At 33.4% G+C, this 23,105-nt stretch overlaps 1 protein-coding gene across 8 annotated transcripts in view; it reads right to left on the reverse strand.

Moving 5' to 3' along the window:
• Nucleotides 1-2,434: 2,434 nt before the first annotated feature.
• The window catches only part of LOC100748538 (protein unc-13 homolog 4B), a 37,947-nt gene continuing 17,276 nt past the window's right edge, over nt 2,435-23,105 (reverse strand). For 3 of the 8 annotated variants that reach the window (XM_012389072.3, XM_012389075.3, XM_012389074.3), the window contains 16 exons: nt 12,775-12,939; nt 12,508-12,686; nt 11,959-12,003; nt 11,715-11,874; nt 10,800-11,323; nt 10,055-10,201; nt 9,830-9,967; nt 9,562-9,750; nt 9,180-9,474; nt 8,420-8,778; nt 7,982-8,171; nt 7,520-7,826; nt 6,623-6,703; nt 5,602-5,725; nt 3,840-4,033; nt 2,780-3,742 (listed from right to left, as the gene is read on the reverse strand). In XM_012389072.3, the coding sequence (XP_012244495.1) occupies nt 3,648-3,742; nt 3,840-4,033; nt 5,602-5,725; nt 6,623-6,703; nt 7,520-7,826; nt 7,982-8,171; nt 8,420-8,778; nt 9,180-9,474; nt 9,562-9,750; nt 9,830-9,967; nt 10,055-10,201; nt 10,800-11,323; nt 11,715-11,874; nt 11,959-12,003; nt 12,508-12,686; nt 12,775-12,939 (3,192 nt within the window). In that variant the 3' untranslated portion in view covers nt 2,780-3,647. Of the gene's footprint in view, nt 3,743-3,839; nt 4,034-5,601; nt 5,726-6,622; nt 6,704-7,519; nt 7,827-7,981; nt 8,172-8,419; nt 8,779-9,179; nt 9,475-9,561; nt 9,751-9,829; nt 9,968-10,054; nt 10,202-10,799; nt 11,324-11,714; nt 11,875-11,958; nt 12,004-12,507; nt 12,687-12,774; nt 12,940-14,346; nt 14,818-15,244; nt 16,412-20,223; nt 20,622-23,105 lie in introns of those variants that run through there. The other 5 variants (XM_012389078.3, XM_012389076.3, XM_024369639.2 and 2 more) reach the window with 5 other exon arrangements.

The raw sequence follows: 23,105 nt of genomic DNA on the forward strand, positions 1-23,105 counted from the left end.
GCGGCGGGCCGCATTCATTTGAATTTTAAACAGTTTTTCCGATCTTTCTTTAAAACGATGCCATAGATTTCATTATATGCAATTACTGGGGTCCAGCGTCGCAGTTCGAATGAGGCACAGTGTCTGTGCTATCGACGTGATCATTAAGGGGAATCTTTGTTTGCGTATTTTAATTAATACGCCAAAAGGCAAACCTCATTTTACTTCTATTAACCTGTACCCGATCCCCTGAGCATATTCCTCGTTATATATTTTTGCAGAGTATCCTATTAATAAAATTGTCATATCCATTTTCTGTAACATTTCGATTGGAATGGAATCTTTACATATTATACGTGTAAAGGTCACACGCGAAAGACACGATAAGTCTGTCGATTTTCTAATTTTTATGTCACTTGGCAAGACTACTATCGATATTTTTAATATGCTCAAGAGTAGACGGATAACAAAGGCATATATTTAATCCTAGGATAAATGAAAATATAGTTTGGATAATATGAAACTCATTGAGATACATATACATACACATAGTGTATTGAATTTTAAAATTATGTACATTAAAAGATAGAAGCTGTATGACCTATCATCGTCCTCTCCTATAGCCTTCGTATCTTCTTTTTTCTTCTCTTTTCGTTTTCTGTGATACATATGTATAAAAAAGATAAAAAGGAAAAGGGAAAATGGAGCTATAATAGAAAATTGCAATATTAGTTCGCATTGCGTGCACTTGTAGCTGTGAGAGTTACGTAGATGACTTTCTGCACGCCACTGAATCATCAACGCAAAGGGCCATGATAACGAGATAACGTGTTACGAAATAGAGTCAATTAAGTAATCCGAGTTACACGCATTAGCCACGCAATATTGGGTTTTCAACACGATTCTTGTTTGGAAAAATAACACTGGGTTAGTTATCGCTAAGGGAAGTCATACATTTATTCATGATCGTTAAATCTTGTCATTTGACCCATTAACCGTCTACATTGCTCTAGCGCAATATATCACATTTGTAATCTTTTCTCAGGCAATCTACATTATTGAATTCTGTTTCTCAATATCGAGCATTTGCTTAAATATCTTTTTCGTCACATCCTATAGCTTACAATTTTCTGGAGTTCGAAAATATTGACATGTTTATAGCATTATGATAAACTTCACAATCATCTAATTCTTAATTCTTTTCTCAATCGCAGGAATTCCTTTTGTATTTCTGAAATATCTATTACTCTCAAAAAATTTCTGTATTATGACAGAACAATAAATAAGCTACTTTATCTATATTTTTTGATAATGTTGTGTTTACGGAATTTTTATGTATTTATCAAAGAATATTAAAGAATCATTTAAAATTTCAGATATTATATATATAACCATTGAATACACAAGGAATATTTAGTTAACATTTAACGTTTTTCATTAAAATCATTTTATCATAAAATAAATTCTCCATGTGATATGTTTGAAAGAAAAGTTATACAAGATAAAATTAAGATTAACGTAACAAAAAGTGGTATAATCTCGAGTAAAGTTCGTTTTCGATATTTCAGCTCCCTCTTCCAGTCTTCGATGATGACGCATTGTGGTACTAGCCTATTTCCAGAACATCAGTATCGGTAACGTGATCGCGAAGTGGTAAGATAAAAATTGAATTGTGTACTGAAAAGAAAACCGCAATCAATCTATTCACAATAGACACACAATCGTATCATGATTTTAAATAAACCTATCACTTAACTCGATTGATAAACAGAAATATATGTATCTTCTATGATAACGACAACCTATTCATTATCAAATAAAATTTTTGAGAAAGAACATGAAATTTTGTATTTTGAAAGACTCGAAGATAATGAGTGAAATACAATAAATCATTTTGATCAAATTTATTATTTAAATGAATTGATAAACACAAATAAATCCTTCGTTATAATCTATCCATTACAAACTAAAATAGAAAAGAACGTGAAAAATTTTATTTTAATGAAACTTAAATACATTGATACAAAGAAAATAAATATTTTTAATTAGAATACGAATTATATAAGGAACTGGAGAATATTTCTAAAAAATCAGGATGAACATATTTAATATTGGGGATCTTTGTTGAGATCTTTATGAGCAGCGGATGATATAGTAGACCTCTGTAGTGCAACTAATGAAATTTTAACATTTCTGCGAACAGAATTCAAGAGAATAATCGATTCTAACTGCGTTGCCGAGCACGCAAACTGAATAAAGTGCATGTAATTTTAAACAGAACGCATTCCACGTAGACAGGAACGAGGAACGAGAAAACATTAACCACGTGCACAGTGTGGAATTCCTTTCGTAAATAACAGATGAATTTAATAATAACTTGTTACAATTCGAGAAATTAGTCGAGTATTATAGAATTTTTAAGCAGCCCTCACGAAAATAACAATGCTCGTGTTAATATGTTTTAATAATTTATTCAACGTTCATTACATTTCGTAACTTTGAGTTGCTTCGCGTACAAATATAGATAATATTTAAAACAATAATATTATGATTACTCTTTGTCTATTCTGCGAATAAAATAACTTCCTGAACTAATAACATAATTAATTTCCCCAAATTTGAATAACGCATAATAAAAAATGTTGAACAAGTTTCATTTTATATATTTTATAAACTTCGTGATATTATACGCAATATAATGCAGCATAGTTTGATAAACAAAGAGTACTCAGAATTTCTCGATAACAAATTTCTCGACCGCGATTTCCTTCTGAATTGATCGATTCGACAAAGATAATAATACTAGATAAAACATATACTTTCGTTATACATACATCGTAAACAACATCGTATAAAACATATATGCGTTCGATTCATAGTAGCAATTCTATCTACACGTATATTACAAACATCATTTTGATTTTTTCTTATTCTTATAGTTTTCTTGTCAGAAACTCGTTTGATTCGTATTTATTGCAATTACGTGTATTTTGGACTTAATGGTAAATAGCAATGTTGCTCGTAAGTAGTACTTACTCAGCCTTACAGTTTTCCTAGTCTTGAAATGCGACGTTTCGTGTCTCGCGAAGGAAAATACATTTGATGTTTAATATTCGAAGCGATACACAGCCTAGAAATGGGTATTAGCTGTTAACAACAGCGTACCTATACTTATGAAAACTTTATAAAAATAGTTCATTATTTCTTTGCATTCTGTTCCTCGTGGACTAGCTAATTTATTTAATTTCATATGATAAAATGATCGACGCATCGACTCATGAACAATTAAAAATATTGATTTTAATAAATTACAAAATTTGTAGCTGTTAACGTAATATTTAAAATAACAAAAATCCTTTAAGTAACTTTATGTCTGATGTTGAAGATTTTAAGAAATGCTTCTTACGTATCGAGTTTTCTTATGAAATGGTTTGAGATAAATTAATTACAAAAATAGTGACGATGTAAAATAGTCTTAAACTTTAGTAATAATACAATTTAACGATTCACGTATTGAGTTAAATTACGTATCTCGTAAAATTAACAATTCCTTCATTTTTATTCATTTAGATATTGGACATCAGCATCAGTTAGATATTGGGAGCGTTGCTTCGTTGTCGTATGACATAGAAAATAATTTCAATCGCTTTTCTTACAAGCGATAGGCATTATTTTCGTTCAGCCTTAGAACTAAGCTTCGATAAGAACTCTGTCGCCTGATTGTCTCCCTTTCTGTGTTCTAACGCTTGAATTACGTCCGTACCTGAACATAGAACAACAATCAAAATGTAAGAGATAAAAGTAGATTAGATAAAGGCAATTAGTTGGTTATGATTAGAGGAAAAGTAAAGAAAACCTACTTTTCCTTGTAGGACGTGAAAGATTCAAGTGAATTTGGTCGAGAGACTCGATTCCTTGATCTGGTCCCGTTTCAGGAATTTCGCTGAATGGTAGGAAAGCCTCTGCCATGAATCTCGATCGAAGAAAATCTTTGTCCTTTAGTTCGAAAACTACGATTGCGTTTTCTGTGGCTCTTTGTTCGCTTGTTAGAGGTCTGAAAGTATTTACATTAATTAAATCGGAAATTTTGGAAATGAATAACATTTTGGAGAATAATAATATGGTGTTTTTGAAATGTTATAAAATTAGGCGAAAGGTGGTCTGTTATGGAAAGGGAAGTAAAATATGTAAAAATTAAAATTTTTGTATTCAAAGTTTACTTTTCATTTATAAACGTACTTATACAGGGTGGTTGGTAACTGGTGGTACAAGCGGAAAGGGGGTGATTCTACGCGAAAAAAGAAGTCGAAAATATAGAATACAAATTTTTCGTTTGAGGCTTTGTTTTCGAGAAAATCGACTTTGAATTTTCGCTCGGTACGCGTGCACTTTATCACGTCTCGTTATAACGGATCTCACTGTAGATCGTTGTCTCGATGGAAAAATTAAAAAAATAATTTTTATTCTATTTTTTCGACTTCTTTTTTCGCGTAGAATCACCCCCTTTCCGCTTGTACCACCAGTTACCAACCACCCTGTATAAGTACGTTTATAAATGAAAAGTAAACTTTGAATACAAAAATTTTAATTTTTACATATTTTACTTCCCTTTCCATAACAGACCACCTTTCGCCTAATTTTATAACATTTCAAAAACACCATATTATTATTCTCCAAAATGTTATTCATTTCCAAAATTTCCGATTTAATTAATGTAAATACTTTCAGACCTCTAACAAGCGAACAAAGAGCCACAGAAAACGCAATCGTAGTTTTCGAACTAAAGGACAAAGATTTTCTTCGATCGAGATTCATGGCAGAGGCTTTCCTACCATTCAGCGAAATTCCTGAAACGGGACCAGATCAAGGAATCGAGTCTCTCGACCAAATTCACTTGAATCTTTCACGTCCTACAAGGAAAAGTAGGTTTTCTTTACTTTTCCTCTAATCATAACCAACTAATTGCCTTTATCTAATCTACTTTTATCTCTTACATTTTGATTGTTGTTCTATGTTCAGGTACGGACGTAATTCAAGCGTTAGAACACAGAAAGGGAGACAATCAGGCGACAGAGTTCTTATCGAAGCTTAGTTCTAAGGCTGAACGAAAATAATGCCTATCGCTTGTAAGAAAAGCGATTGAAATTATTTTCTATGTCATACGACAACGAAGCAACGCTCCCAATATCTAACTGATGCTGATGTCCAATATCTAAATGAATAAAAATGAAGGAATTGTTAATTTTACGAGATACGTAATTTAACTCAATACGTGAATCGTTAAATTGGTATTACCAAAATGTCACATTGATATTAGAACGTTTGATATTTTTCTTGTCTTTCGATAAACTATATATCATCTATGTAAGTAAGATTCTCAAAATCGATATTCTTGAAAAATAAACTACGGATGAAGAAATTTAATTTTATACTTTTCTCAACTCTCCTCTGTTTATATAATATTTTCATCCACAATCTATATCTTGTTTATGTATTCAATTCTCTTAATATTTCTACGTATTATACATACATCTATTATGGGCAGATATAATATAATATTTACATGTAATGTTTCCAACGATCCATTCTCTATCGAAAAAAAAAAGGTTGACTATTACTCACATGTTGAAAATTTCGTCGTACAGCGGATAGAGGTTTTCCTTTTGCACATGCGTTTTAGGCAATTTTACGTCGGCGAACTTTTCCTCCGGAAGTAGCTTCACCTTCACATATGAATCGCAACTACCTGGAAGATAGACAGAACAGTATTTTCAAGTTGTTCTTTCGAAACACCAGAAAGACCCCGATATAGGCTCATGCACGATGAAAGGTGACTGTCTGTATTCTTGATGGGTCTTTTGTCTATGAGGTTCCACAGTGTCAACAACATTTAATATATTAAATTGCTGCATAAATTTTCTTCGTCGTTTCGTTCATATAAACACGCTATCAATGTTATAATAAATATAATATCGCTATGTAAATCGACATAAACTATTCTCACTATTCTCCATTCAGATCCGTCAATAATCATCCACTCAGAAGGATTTTTATTAGGTTGAAGACAAAGTAATATCTGTTTCTGAAGATAAGAAGACAAGTTGACAAGAAAAACAGTTTCAAATATACAATTTACGATAAAATCATTTTATGAGAATGGTGTTTCGTATTTATAAAATGGTATTTATAAAATAAAGATATAAGGATTTACGGATAAATGTAGTAAATCGAATTTGTAAATCTACTCTGATGAACATACACAGAACTTATGCAGCAATTTAATATGACATAACAAACGAAAAAACACCCATTTTACAACGGTTAAACATTCATTAAATAACTTTTAAATTATTTGTTATGTTTGGAACCTTATAGAAGTTTGCATCACTCGTGATCAATTCCATGTTTCTAACTTAGGGAAATTATTCGATATGCTAAAATACTCGTACATTCTCTAGTTACAAATACATAGTAACAGAAAATGTAATATAACAGTTTGGTCAGCCGTGTTCATGCAAATCTGTAAGTCTAATTGTTGCGAGGGCAGGCATGAGAGATTCTAATTTTAACAGTGATGAGGAAGAGCGTGTTTTTTTTTTTTTTTTTGGTTTATTTCTTTATTTGACATCCACGGTTTACATACTTGTCTTCCCTTCTTTCAGTCTTTGTTTAGATTTTGTATGAAGCTTGTGCTTGAGAGTAGACACCTTGCCTACCAAATCGCCTACAAAATCGAAAGAAAAGGTCATTCTCTTTGTCGCGAACCACCCGCTCATTCCCGTAACCGATGTACAGTGAAACAAGCAAACGTTAACGAGCTACAAAATGAAAATCTAAGTTCAATTTACGTCGATGATGGAGCTTTGCGTTTTGTCTATCGACGTGTGCAATTCTGCTTCTCTTTGATGATTCGGTATAACGTATTGAGTGATGCTCATAAAACGACTGATGCGATTATCATTTTTTAATTAAACGGTTTTGCAAAATTTCTGAAAGAAATTCTCTTAATAAATTTCTTTTTCTAACTAAATAAAGAAATAAAAGGTACTTGACCTATGTACAGTTAATTTTGTAGATGACAAGTTACAAATATTACAGTAAAGAATTTTTCATGAATTAATTACGTCTGCTTTGTAATTTTTAAATGCACATTATAGTTTTCTATGTATTCCGTCTGTAGATAATGAATATATCATCGGTAACAATTATTTATAGCATTAACTTTTCTACGAATAAATCATTCAACATTTTTATACATTCTATATGATACATCTGTGACAATTGATTTGCTAAAATATTTGGTTATCAAAAAGACGTCGTACAGTAGAAACAATATTTAAGTTTCAAATCAAACTCTTTTGTATTCTATGAATTCCAAAGATAATCGCACTTTTCGCTTCATCAGAACCACCCGTAGAAATTAAAAAGTGTATAATAAATTATGTCTCGTCTAAAATATTGTTTTTAACATTCATGCCTTAAATTGTAATTTCGAATTCAAATGTTCTTTAGAAAATAATGTCAATTTTTCTTCTCTTACCGTTACTGTCGACCGGTCGTAACTTCCTCGCGTTCAATATCTGAATGTTCAATGAATTATCCACGAACTGGGCCTTTACGGTGATCTGTCCGTACTCGGATTCTTCTAACTCGTTCTGTTCCTTTATTCGTTCCTGATGGTAACGATGTATCAGCTCAGCTGTCTCCAGGCCGTGGAGCTCCAGAAGGTGTTCGATCTTTTCCAGAACTTTCACGTTCGCTGTCTCATCAGCTCCAACATTAAAATATCGAATGAGGGTATGCAGAGTGCGATGGAGGTTCGAATAAAACGATGGTGGCCTTCTTCTCTGTAATGCAAAGATTTTCAGCTTTCATACTTTTTCGATACGCAAATTACTAAAAACCATTTTCTTGCTATTTATATAAGAGCAAGATTGTTTAAAGAGGGAAAAATAATTGGAGAAAAAAGAATAAAAGAATGACGAAGAATAGTTTCTAGTACCTCTAGGTTATTATGTACTAATTGATATAAGCTTTCCGATAGCGTGTCCCAAATAACATGCAAGATCCTCTCAAAATTGTCTTCATTAAGATGATCGTGCAACGTCGATAAGTTACTATCAAGATACTGTAGAAGTCGATCCATGGTATTGCTGGTCGCGTCTATCAACTCTGCCCCCTCCATGAGATACCTTTATCCAAATTATAAAGGTAACAATTAATGAGAAATTAAATACAGTAGAACCTCATTTAATGGAACGAAGTTTTAGTTAAATTTTTTTAATTAAATCCATTTATATGAATGTGAACTATGGACGTAAAATATGTATGGAACGTAAAATAATAGACAGGGAGAAAAATTACCGAATCTATGAACCGTTTATCCTATAAGTTTCGATAATTGGGATTACATAAAATGTGAAAAGTTTGCTATAATTACCTGTTCATGGCAGGAGACATCTTATCCGCGACGACTTGTAAAAGTTCTATAATCTTGTTTTTAACAGTGTCAGTGGCATTATCGATGATCAGCTGAAGCGTCTGTTTACATCTGTCTGCGTCTTCTTGGGTTTTCTTTTCCGCTAGCTCATCCACGATGTTCTGAAGTCCTAGATCGTTGGCTAATGGCGCAATTGACGTTCTAATGTAATCGATATTATTGATCGCGAAACACCACGCCGTTGATACGGAGAACTTCCTTTCGTACACGCTACTTTCTGACAACTGTTCCAATTCTGTGGTCAATTCCGCCTTCTTTGCCATTTTATCTGCGTATGCGATAGAACATTTGCAGATATCCTAAAAATATGTAATGCGATATATTTTTCAGGAAATAGAAATATTTTCAAAGTTTGCACTTTTCTTTCATTAATAGCTATACTAAGATACAATTAACTCGTACAGTTTAGGAGTTTTCTGAGAAAAGAATCTGCATATCTATGGTATATTACATGTATAGGTATCAAATGTATTTTCCATAGTAGAATTATTGTGAAATTTTTATTTCGTAATAAGAAAGACGAAGTTTGAATCACTTCCCACGAACATAAGTAATATTAAAAAATTAGAGCTAGGATTGCCAGTACAATTTAATATGGATTTTGGATTATATCTGGATCTTAAGATATGCACGTATGTAGCAAAATAAGAAATAAATATCCCAAATTTTTCAATCAAAAAGTCGTTCTCTATGGACTTACGTCTATAATTTTGGCAATGAAAGTGTAAGAGCCTTCCGTGTCCGGCCATGCGAGTTGTGTCCAAAAGACTTTGATTTGGTAGAATATCGTTAATGTATCCACGGCACTTGAGCTATATTGGACGGAGTTATCGACTGCTTGCAACGTGTCAAACTCCACGGCTCTGTCTATTCGTTTCAGGGCCTTGTACACCGCTATATCGAGCCAATGTGCCACACCAGCTCTGAACCAGTTATGGTAAGTCTGTACTTTCATCCCTTCCAGCTGCCCTTCGGCGCATAGCACTTGACCAAGGCTAAAAGAAAATTATATTTTATAGCTATTTCTGAATATTAGAATATTGGTAGCTAAAAAATTATACACAGAACACATAACGACTTACATAACGTATCTCTGCAACGCAAGATACAGTTCGAATAAAGTCGTTCCCAAATTTAATTCCACATCGGCGTTTTCAATTTCAATTCTCTTCAACCTGCCGCAGACATCCTCTATAACAATCATACATATATCACTGATCCTCTTCTCGTACATCATGTACAGACATCTTGCATAAGGAAAATTAATTCGCCTGAAATTACAATGAAATTAATTTCAAACAATATTCAACATCATGCTAGAATTCTGTCTAAAAGATTTTTAATTCTCACTTGATGAACAGCCTATCGTAATTATCAATAGCATTTTGTAAATCTGCTCTAACAAGTTGAATCACTTTGATGTGATACTTCAGCGCATCTTCGTCCGATTCGTTTTCCGGGAAATTATTATTCAATATATGGTCAAACCTAAAATACCATAGAAATAAAATGTACAATTATTTAATTCGCTATTTATAAGTTTTAATGTTTTCTTAAGATTGTACAAACGCTCACCATTCGATACCACCCTGTTCAACAGTGTACTCTAAAGCTTGAAGGACACTTAGTGTCTCGTCAGGGTCTGGAAACCAGGGATACATTTTTGCAGGGAATAGGTTAATGTCTTCAGGCACTTTAAGGGACGAAATCGACGACAGAATTCTAATGAAAGAGAAAAATTCGCTTTGAGAACCTCGAATATTGACTGTTTTCATAAACTTTTAAACACAAATACAGTAATATCTTCGCTAGCTGATTATTGCTGTTCTTATTCTTTACATTGGTACACGCTTGTAATTTCTTAGATTATCTGATAATTTTATTTCTTAAAATCATATCAATTGCAGCTCTTAAAATTCTCTTTTAAATTGTGATAATAAAGAATAAATTTAATCTCTTTGTATAAACGAGTATTCTGTAAGAATTGTTTGAACAGATTTTGAATCGATTCTACGTGAAGTATTGCGTGAGATATTACGTAAGGTTCTGGTTAATAATCTTAGAGCATCTTCTATTTCTAGCAAAACTTTAACGTTTAACGTAGATTATGTATTAAACTTTTTCCAATTTGCAGCTAATATAGCAACTGTTCTAAAATTTTTTAACTAGATTCTTACTTCATTTGCATTCAATGCAAACAAAATACACCAATTCTCTAGAATTCTATTTTCCTTGATAGTTGATCAGATACGATCCCAAGCTACGACCAGTTAACACGGAAATTCTGTACTTAGGATTCACATAGTTTATTAATAATCACCCCAAAATTGCGGACAACTGTGTCATGGCGTTCTTGTCTCCAATCGTGAGCCTCCTGATCTTGCGAATACTGTTCAGACACGAGTATAACAACTTCTTCGTGGCGTCCCAAAATAATCTTGTTTCGTCTGCCGAGAAAAGACCATTCTCCATGGGCCTCAGAAGGTCGATCGCTAATTTATTGAAGACAATAAAGTTTAACGGATGTTCTTGATGGATCCTTGAATATTCTATCCATTGAGCTAGCGTCACGTTTCTGGCTAGTAAACCACGTTGAGCACTGTGCTGAAGAAGAAGAACTTCCGCTGGCGCTGACCATCGACCGCACCAACAGTATTTCTCTATTTTCTGGGTCTCTATTTCGTATAACAATAGCACCCTGATCAGGTGTCTGTACTCTTGTGCGGCCACCTGTGCATTGTGCTCGGCACTGAAGGCCAGCCTTAGTTTCACTACACCACGTCGTTTTGATTTGTTCTTCTTCTCGAGGGAATACCACATTGTATGGCCTGTTGTTGGTATGTCCTGATATTGAACGAGAAATCAATCTTAGTAGATTCATGATTTATTAATGCACTAATAAGAATTGATATGTTATGAGAAATTCATCTGTAGTAGACTTTAATGTAAATTATGTGAAGAATATTCTAAGGAATGCAATAGTTCTGTGAAACGAAATTGTTCTTGATCTGTCATTATATGAAGATTAAAGCTTCTTACGATCTGAATTCTAGTTAACATTTTTTTAGCAAGTAGTTTCTGATTTAAAAAAGAAAGTAGGTAAAACTCCTACATATTTAGTGCTCTGGACTACTGGCAGTTAAACTAGATTTTTAGTGACAAATCAGAGGATGAATTTAAGCAAACTGAGAGTAGAAGTTAAATAATGATAGTGACGTTTGATTATTTTATGTACCTTCAAAGGTATCCTACAGCGACCGATAAATTCGTTATCATGGCAACCGGTAGTGGCAGTAACAGCAATTTCCTTCGCTAGTTTTACCAGCCCTCGAACACCCTTCACGTCTTTTACTTTACTCATTTTCTCAGGAACTGTTTCAGCAGCGTCGAAGTCCCTTTAAATCGAGGAATAAAAAGATCATATCTAAACATGTTGTTAACAAATTTTACTCCGATTACAGTCTTCGTTATGAACTTACCACACTTCTAGATACAGTACGTCGTTTTCTGGGTCGTCTAGAGGGCTACAAGAAATCATGATTGAAGTTATATTACAATTTATGCATCACAGTGCCGAAATTTAATCTAATAGATTCTAATACCTTATATTATATTTCACCTTAATATTTTATACTTTATTGGCCTATGAATTAAAATTCAGCACTATTTCAAATATTTGATTATTTATTCATGAAAATAATGATAATACTGCAATATGTATTACATAATGCTAATATTAATTTAATTATTACAGTACATGATTAGCGTCCAACTTCTCAAAAAAGAAATCGCGTATATCCGCAAGGTTATTTATCATAAAAAATGGAATGAATAGTCGTAAATTTCTAGTATTTTTAATAAATGGGTAAATTAAGGTAAATTTTAATAAACGATATTCGTAATATTATTATTTCTCTACTCTTCCAATGTATGCTTTCTGGACGATTCATATAACGAAAAAGCGTGATTTTTGTCAAACAACATTTTCTTAAACTTCACTTTAAACAAACATACGTCTGTCAACTCACAGTTCGAAGTGTTCCTCCCACACTGGGCTCAGTGTGGATGTTTTCACGGCAGTGTTGTACCTCCTCGTGGGAGCAGATTCGAGGTAAAGGGCGCAGAAAGGGTCGCTTTTACCATTAGAATCTTTCGACACAAGTTCTTTGGCTTCGATCACTTCGACGTTCAAATGCATTTCCGGTGGCTATATAAATTATAAATAAGTGACTTACAATTTTATAATTTGTTGAAACATTGACACGTGGAATTGGAATTGGCGACGAAATTCTTACCTCCATGTTTTTCGTCTCGTGCAAAACTCTCTCGTGCATGTCGTTGTCGACTTTGAACGCATTTTGAAGGTAGTTCAACAGAGTTTCCAATTCACACTCTTTAGAAACGTCGTAACCGACTTGGTGTTGGGTCATGAACACCAAAGCAGCATAGAGCTCCTCAATCTACAGTAATATCAAACGTTATAAACTAAGGTCAAAGATATAACTATTAACAGAGGAGTGGACAGGACATAATATTTTAATATCTAGATACTCGGTGCAAAAAGATAAAATGTGACTTCTTCTTCCCTTGTGGTATCATCATTGTATGTAACAATAATAAGAAATTCTTTTACTAAACATTGATAATATTCGTTTTCTCTCTATTACTGTCACTAAATGGCACAATTATAGACATTCTGTATCACTTAATACATCATTGTCCATTGCAGCTGACATATGTAATATAATAATATCTATAATATTCCACAAAACCGATACGCGAATGAAAGTACATATTACACAATCTAATAAAATGGGACACATTTCTATCGAATCTTTTGTAAAAAATAAATTAATAAGTTACACAAGTATTTAGAAGTAAATAGAAGGGCAATTACTTCTCAAACATATCGTAAACATCAGTAAATAACCTCAATTGGTTTACAAATGTTGATAATTAAATAATGTAAGAACAATGTGCAATCGATTTACGTCACACATAATTGTACCATCTGCTAGTCACAAGATGCGTTGATAAGACACAGCGAGGAGATTTTAGCTGCTAGTCGTTTGTCGAAGCATCGCTCGTGGTACGATATACTCACAGTTCAAAGTTCTTCAGCCGGAGCATCAAACGCATGCTTCAATCGAGCAAATGATTGGCAACGAACAGATACGTATTGTGTGAACAATTTTGTTTACTTTTTATTAGTGGCACCTTCAAATATTCAGATATAGTTGAGTAATGAACTGCGCATAAGTTCAAAACCACTTTATTTTCACCGTTCTTCTTTTTACATGCAGAGAAAATTATTTCTCTTTTTACGTAATGAATTAAAAATCAAACTGTTTAATTTAACAAATATATTATGCAATAAAATTTACAGGAAGATTTGCAAGGTTGTAAACTTTGCAAAATTTAAAGCTTCTTATTGCTTCTAAAAAGCTTTTATTCTACGTTATGATATTTATTCAGATTTACAAAATTGCGAGACTCGTACAGGTTTACAGATCCTCGTTGCAAGTTGGAAGTTTTTTATACTTGATAATTATTTATTGCAAATTAGCGTAGATTTCACATTTCGCTAATTGATATAAAAATATATTATATAAGATTAGCGTTGACCTTTATTGACACGGAATTATACTTATGTACCTATCTATTTGTATTACACCACTTTTATTATAATTATTTATATGTGATATATTTTTTTAGTATATCAAGTTAGTAATTCTACCGTCAAACATTGTGAAATTTGTATGATACATTATATCATATAAACCACAAAATTTTCAGTACGTATGACATACCACCATCCTATTTAATATTTCTATCAACAAACCGAAATCATCACCGAATAGACTCACCGTCATAGCCTGAAGCAGAGTATTGGTTCTGCGCTCGATTTCCGCTTTGGGCACGCCACGGAAAGTGTTCCTTCCCCGATTCAGCGTGGCCACCCCCAGGGGTGGGTTGGTGCTCACCATTTTCTTATTTTTCAACACTATACTATCTCATCTCGTTAAACTTCACTTCTAGATGACTTTCAAAGAACAAAACCAATATCACGTATCACGACATGCTACACTTTTATACATTCAACACCTGATGTAAACATCGATTCGTCCGAGCTTTCTGTGCACCGTCTGTTCGAAGAAAATCTTTCATTCATTGCCACGACTAACTGTCAAGGTTTCCTCTTAAACGATGTCGAAACACGATTTCGAAAGAACGAACAAACTGTCAGCCAAGAACAATATAGTTTATACACTGACACTCGATCGAGACCTCACTTCCTCTTATTGACACTTTCATCTTTGAATTAGAATGACCACTCGCTGTACAAATGGTAGAGATTTATAATCACGTACAGATTGGGATAAGGTACAGATGAATATTATAAAGAGACTACGGATATTTATGCATTTATAGGGAATTTGAAAGTGTAGACGTATACAAAACATACAAAAATATATAAAATATTCGATATATTATGAAAGTCTTGTGACGTTACATTACGTTATAATTTATAACGAAAATTTTTTAATATGTAAGTTCTGAAAATCTTGCAATCTTGTAAAATTCTAATGTCCAGTCGTAATGTGGGACGCAAGCTTCTTCAATTTTTAATAATAAATCTGTTATGATATTTAGTAGGCTCCAATTTAGATTCAATTTCTTCAATGAAATGAAAATATAAAATTGTGTAAAAATCTGCAGTTTAATAATTATATGTAAATGCTCGAAGAATAACGAAATATTTACTATTCCATTTTGGATTGAGATGCCTTTGGTAGAATAGGAGGGTCGATACGGATGCTCGAGGATCGGCAAAGTTTCGAAAGAGCTGCACACACGACGAGTATCGAACTGCTCTAAAAAGCAAGAATCGTAGCGTATGCTAGTACATTGTTGGCCGATGATGAACTTCGACGACCGCGACCTTTGTTATCGGTGCTACGTATATTTATTCGGGCGCGCTTATGCAGTATGCATAATCGAAGAGTAGTATCTAGTCCAACTTACGAGAACGTGGACGTTGTTTGAAGAAAGGCAAAGATAATATAGAAGTACAGATAATGGAATATCAATGGCTTTTTTGTGTTTAGAAGATTTTGCAAATCCGAATTTATTAAATTTATCAATACTTGCTAAATGGCTGAGATAAATAAACAGCATAACATATATTGATAAAATTAGTTACTTGAAAAACGAAATCGTGGAACATTAACGAACATTGACGAAGACTTCGAAACATAAAATTTGTATTATCTCCTTGCCTTTGAAAGATTTTGTAAACATAGGACGAGTAAATAGTAACAGAAATAAGTATTATAAACGATGGAATAAGAAAAAATACGTACTCATTGAATTGAGATAGCTTCCTGCCTATTCTTTCGAAGTCGGTATAACAAAATTCGATTATTCGCTGGAAATTAACTAAACAGATAGATAGATAGTTTTATTTCAATCTAGTGGTCTTAAAATAGATCTTGATTTACAAATTTTTGGAGATTAACTGCATACCTGCAGTTTGGTTTCGAAATCAAAGATTAATTTGGATATTAGTTTTAGTTACCAATGGTATATGATGAAATTTATGGAGAAACTCTGTGATGTTTCTCACGGCATTGACCTAATTCCAGTATGTAGAGCGGCTACATTTGTCCATTTAATTAATTACTCAGCGAAATGGAGAGTTACAAATGCACCTTCCTGTTTAGAAAGTGGTTCGGAAGTGGTATGACCAGACAAAAGAATAATTAAAACTTGTGCTGAATAACGATGGTCATCTTGAATTTAAATCTCAGTCTATACATAATTTATTGTTATTTCCATTATTATTTGTAACTTCTAAATGTATAATTCATGAACTTTTTATCAATGATCTATGAAATCTCGATGAATTCTTTATGAAACTGTTCATCATCAATCATAATTTATTCATTCATCAATCATAAAATCTAATCTCATTTCAATAGATGTTTCATATTTTTGAAATATTTTTATATTTAATGTAGTTAATTTATATGTACTCTTCAATAAGCCGTCTGTATAATCAAATGGAGTTACTTATAGAAGACTTCATATATTTTTAGTTTTATTTCAAGTAACTTGTTCCAATAAACGGTTCCATATCTTTAGAACTGATTCATACGCAAAAAGTGAATATCAGAATTTTTCAGCCTCTGAAATATTTTTATTTTTTTATTTTATAAGATTTCTACTTAATCTTCCAGATACCATTTTTATAATAATCCAATCGCATTTATTTCTTATAAGGGGCTATTATAAAACTATTTATTAAATTTCAGACGAAGGAAGTTATTCCAAAAAATCGTTCCATATGTTTAGTTCAACTAATTCATATTTAATAATTCGATATTACAAACTTTCAGATTAATTTATATTTAATCTTCGATGGATCATTGCCAGGCAATCGAATTTGTTATTTATAGAAAGCTATTGATGTTATTTCGAGCATTAATAGGAATTACCTTAAAATTAACCATTTATAATGCGATAAAAAAAAAATTGTTTCTACCACGGAGAGTTAACAATTTTTTATCAGGAGTTTTTCGCTAAGTTTATATTTAATCTTCACCTCGTCGTTCTCAGTCCGCAATCCGGTAACGCAGAATCTACTCTGATACCACTTATATTCCACATTTTTCTGGATTTTCCATTGCGTAAGCATCACTTGTAAATCATTCGTTCTGCTCGTCTTGTAGCAGACAAATTTCTAAGGTTACTCTTTTTTTAGCGCGTTCCTCTCGATCGACCTCTTGAAAAGAACGTCGTCAACGCGACGACTTCTGACCAAAATAGTTGTTTCTCCTTTGCTACTTACAGAGAATCGTTCATCGCGACAGTTGCAAAATCTTTTTCAATCATCAAATTGAATTATCTAACTTCTTCTTCAATGTAGTAAAAAGACTTGGTGAATCGATCAAGATACTTCGTCGTTGGCTTAAACAGAGAAGAGTCTCTTCGAAACTGATTATATCTAATGAAAGGGAGGAATATAAAAGAGAGATAGAAAATCCGTTTGGACCAGCGACTCACTGAGAATCAGAAAAACTGGGCCATAGCCTTTAACATCGTCGCATACTAGTGGTTGCCAAGACCGATTGACTCTGACAATGAGATTCCATTTATTTGTACGCGTTTTGTGGTTCTCCTAACATTGGCCCTTTTGGCTTGATCAAGCCTTAGAGCGGGAATAATATTTATCTTACTGACTTAGATGTTATTGATTGATGATATTATATGCTATTTGCGGATTAAATGTCTGTATATAATATGCAGTTAAATATATTTGAATATATTTAATAACATAGGTAATATTTCCGTTTTTATCTCTACAGGAAATCAACTATACGAATACTTTTGACTCTTTTGTATCTCAAAATCCAATTAAATATACAGGGTGGCTGGTAACTGGCGGTGCAAGCGGAAAGGGGGTGATTCTACGCGAAAAAAGAAGTCGAAAATATAGAATAAAAATTCTTTTTTTAATTTTCCTTTTTTTTAAATTTTTTTAAAAATCTACAGTGAGATCGAAACGAAAAATTTTTATTCTATATTTTCGATTTCTTTTTTCGCGTAGAACCACCCCCTTTCCGCTTGTACCACCACTTACCAACCACCCTGTATACAGGTAAAGGACGATATTTAGAGGGTGAAGAAGCGCTCTATTTTGTTTCTACGTTTCTAATCGTGTTCGTAAAGACACAAATTTACATAAAAATCCGCGGTTTAATTATAACGTTACGCAGTTACAAGAAAATTTCAACATATCTAGATAATATAAATTCGATTAATACGATTAAAATTTTTTTGGGACCGTACAACGAATCCGAAAGGTCATCGACAGAAGCCAATCATTAAATAAAAAGGAAGAGCAATTTCCTTTCCCATTCAAATTACAATTCAATCTGAAACGGAACAAAGATGCACGACATTTGCTCGCGGTCTCACATTTCTTTCGCCCATTTCTCTACGCCGTGCACGGCGGCAATTTAAATACCGAAGATCTGGCGTACTCATTGGTCACTCGGTTAACTGGCTGACCAATGGAAAACGCGAAAACAAGACAATGAATCTGCACAAAGGGAAACTATGCCGTATCCTGTTTGAAGCGACCCACGGGACAAGTGCAACCACAATGCGTATTCGTGTGTTCGCACAATTGCGCCCAATGAAAATTGATATACCACGGCAATTAGCTCATTGACCGGAGGAGGCACGCGTAGATAGCCTACGACGCCGACGTCGACGTTCCCGTCCTTCGTGGCCAGTCCCGATTTTCACGATGCATTATGCAAGTTCGTCTAAATTCGACCGCCCACGTACAAGCCGGATTTATTTTGCTACGGGAACAGGAATTAATTTCGGAGACGGATGCCTCTAGGACGTTTCGCTGAGCCATGAATGATTTTTATTGCTATCTAATGTTGGCGAAATGTTACGAATTATCGTTAGTTACAAAGATTTTTCAGGGAAATGTTAACAATTTTGAGCGCAGAAATGAATAAGAATTCGCGTAAAGCGTTTTGGTAAATCGAATGGCGCTCGTTTCGCCAAATCGCGAATGATTTTTGTTGCTAACGTTGGTGGAATGTTATCGTTAATTCCAAAGATTTTTTAGAGAAATTTTAACAATTTTTAAAGCAGAAACGAATGAGAATTCATGTAAAGCGTTCTGGTAAATCGAATCGCGCTCGTTTCGCCGAACTATGAATAATTATTGTTGCCCAATACCGGTGGAAAATTTAAGACAATCTCTAATTGCAAAAGTTTTCCAGAGAAGCTTGGGAAATTTTAAAAACGGTAGAAAATAAGAATTCGTGTAAAGTTTTGGCAAACTGAATCGACTTCGCGTTGCATAGAATCGGGTTTATTTTTTGATGCTATTGCATGTTTCGAAAATATACACTGTCTGTGGAAAGCTTGACCTCAGCATGAATTTTAAAGAAGGGTATGCGAAACATTCAGCAACAACCTTTTAAAACAGTTGTCGATTGACAACGAATTCTAAATTTCGTATTAAAGGTTCTTGATCGTCGATATCAAAGTTATTACGCGTTTGAGCAAACGGCCAAAAAGTTCACTGAGAAATTGGAAATTTTTTGACAGCGAAAAAAATGTACTTCGAGCTACATGGAATTGAATTTAGTCTGAGATTCCACTGACCTTCTAATTATAACATGAAAATTCCAAGAAACATACATATATATATAAATATCTAGAATCTACCGAAAGATCTTCTAACTATAATTATTTTTCATTCAATTTTTGCAAACCATACAATTTAAACGAAACATACTTATAATTTTCTCTACTTTAATTAATTTGAAATCGTGTTATTTGGGCTGCAATAAATTTTTAGACATTTTAAACGCTTTATGTCAACAACGTATGAAATACGATGTTCTTCAAGGTCTATGTCTTGGAGAAATTTTTTACGAACATTTCTATACAGAATGAAGCTATGTTACTGATAGTTTGTCAATTTTTGAAGACATAGCAGAATGCGATTGATCAACCCAGTTTTCTCGCTAGGTTTGATTTATTTTTATGACTGCTGCCTGATTTTCGATGAGCGGGCTTTTGCGCCTTAATTGCCAACAAATAAGACTCTGTCGAATAGCCAATTGCCACACAATACCAACTTATCCTCTTGAGCTGAAACCACGATCACCACATCTCGACCCTCAACAAGTCCCATCAACGTTACATACCTTCGATCCCATTGCTTCCTGTTACCTGACAAATTTCTACCACCGCGCGTTTCACACCGATCGAACGATAATTTCAATAATTCTTATTTAAATGTTTATTTATTTATATTTATTTAAAATTTCAATCAAGGTATGAAATTAATTTAGAAGCGAGAAGAGGGGCAGAATTTTGGATATTTCATTTCGGAGTACTTTTCCACACACTGAGACGATACAAAGTCCACACCACAGTTTCTTTCATTGTTTTTTACACACGTTTTACTCTATTGGCAGATTACGATACGTTCTTATAATGTTTGATCATTTTGTGTTACACTTTTCAAATAGAGGCATCCAGGACTTCCGTGGTGGTAGCTCCAGACGGAAGTACACGGACAGGACAATCGTGGTAGCTCGTCAGCTAGAAAGGAGCCTGACGAAGGCGAGTAGCACACTGCCAGGAATAGATGGACGGACAGATCGGAGTCGTCGTCGACAACGTCGACGATTCAACTAGCGTCACACGCTGGCTACGCTACAAAACCAGAGTCGCGTTTCAAATTGAGTTTAACTGTTAATTGAGCTTAGAGGATAACACCCTACCGGTTGTACTACCGTTCCATTCTATCGGTGAAATAATATTACGCAATCATTCACGTTACCTGTTCTTTCCCTTTGATCTTCTATTTCGGATGATTTTGTCGGGAATCGAACGATTAAAATGATTATACATTTAGATAACATTTTCTTAGATAACATTTTTTAAATAACATTGAACAGAATCAGAAAATTATTTTACTACGGTACGGGATAAAATTAGAGAAGGATAATTGTAGTAGACTGTATATAATGTTCAGCAGACTATATATAAATATTTTACGGAAAATTTTAGGAGAAAGTAAGAAATATTATGAAAAGTTAGGAAAAAGTTCAAAAATTGGTGAAAGTTGGAAGAATACGAGAAAAATTATGGAATATTGGGGAAAATTATTAAGGAAAACTTGTCGAAGAAACTGAAGAAATTTTCATGAATGGACTATGCGAATTATTTATTGCAGAAATTATCAATGCTTCTGGAGGAATTCTGATATTTTTTTCAAATTCGGCCAATCCAAATCCGTGTTAATAATTGGATGAATTGATCCTTTGAAATTGGATCGAGTTCAAGAAGAAAATTAGGGAATACGTGAAACAGTATATTATAAAGCCCTAATTAAGAAAATATGTATAGCAATGTCACTGAAAGATTCATGTAGCGGAATCCGTGAAATAAATTTCATAGTCTGTCCTTTCATAAACTGGATAGACACTATCCTTCAGCAATTACGGACTAAATTGCGAATTAAGAGATACGTAAAAATTATTATGGCATAAAAATACTATTGAATACAGATACAAGCATAGTTCTATTTTTACACACCATAGTAAAACTAACAAAAGGGTGGAGATGAAACATAATAAGTCGCTAGAGTCCAAAATAAAAAACAGGATAAAATGAAGTTAATTCTAATAATTGCTCAACTAAAAGTAAAAATGATATAATAAAATGTATCCTATGGAGTACTACAAGTTGAAACAACTTTACTACCTTCATAAGAACGTCATAGTACTCACATATTTCTCGTCGAGCCGAAGGGAAACTGGCCAGTCGTATATCCCCAGTCGCATTATTCTCAACACGGAAATTGAGATATAATCGAGGGTGCGCTAATATTTCAGGTAACCTGAAAGTTACCACATTTTCAGGCGACCAAAATGTTGCTCGTGCCAGGACACGTAACTTGTTCGGACATTCGATTCGAACTGGGGCCTTTGTGGGATCAATATCGTCTTGTTACCACCCTACGATGCAATATGCCGGCGGCATGATTCAGTCATCAATATCCAATATGGAGATAAATAAAGAATATAATGATATTCGAACGTAGTTATAGAATATTTGATTATAATACTTTAAACATTGTAACAATAGGACGAAGATTGAAAAAAAAATTGAAAAAACAGAAATTCGATTCTTTGAAAAATTTGATTTTTTAGAGGGAAATTTGCAAAGATTCTATCACACAAAGGCAACAAAACTAATTTAAGCAAAACGTTACCTATCGAGAATAATCTGATTGAAATCCATGTTAAGAATTAAGTTTTTTAAATTAAGTAATCTATTTCTATTTCTCAGATCTATTATTTATTAGTCTAAAGCTCTATTTGTCAAGTAATCTTGGATTGGAATTCACTTCAGAGTTCAATTTTTTATTAAACATAATATTTTAAGTTAAACGAAAAAAAAATTTTACCAGAGCAGGTTACTTCCCGAACCATGTAATTAAAATTTGTTTTAGGGATTAATTGCTTATCGGTAAATTAAATCGAAAATTAAATCCAAGATTAATACCATCAGGTTACGATGCTCTTCACTATGTATACATTATATTTGATCATTATTTCAAGATACTTTCCCACGACTTTTCTCCATCTGTTTCCCATAACTTCCCACAGAGCATTCTATAAACCAAGCAAATAACGATAAACAGACCACTCGTATTCGTATTGGCGTAGATAAGTCTATCAGAGTATTTTAAGCGGTTCGATGAGGCGTCGAGCGTTCCATTCGCGGAAGTCATTGATATTTCGAGTTATCCGGTGGCTCTCGAAATTTCAGCAAGCCAAGAAAAGAAACACTCGAACTTCGAGATGTGGCGGACATTTAACATCCGCCATTTAAATCAACAGACGGACAAACGAAAAAATGAAAGATTTTATGGCCGATTCGCAAGTAGGAAGAGTACACTGTGGTTACGTATGTTTTCAAAGTCGGAGATTTCGAAGCAAATGAAATTCTGAAAATTAGAAGACTCGATAAAATTTCTTGGAGGAATTAGAAGAAACATTAAGCGATTTTATGT

The sequence above is a fragment of the Bombus impatiens genome, unplaced genomic scaffold (genome assembly GCF_000188095.3).
Source record: "Bombus impatiens unplaced genomic scaffold, BIMP_2.2 scf_0633, whole genome shotgun sequence".
Classification (NCBI taxonomy): Eukaryota; Metazoa; Arthropoda; class Insecta; order Hymenoptera; family Apidae; genus Bombus; species Bombus impatiens.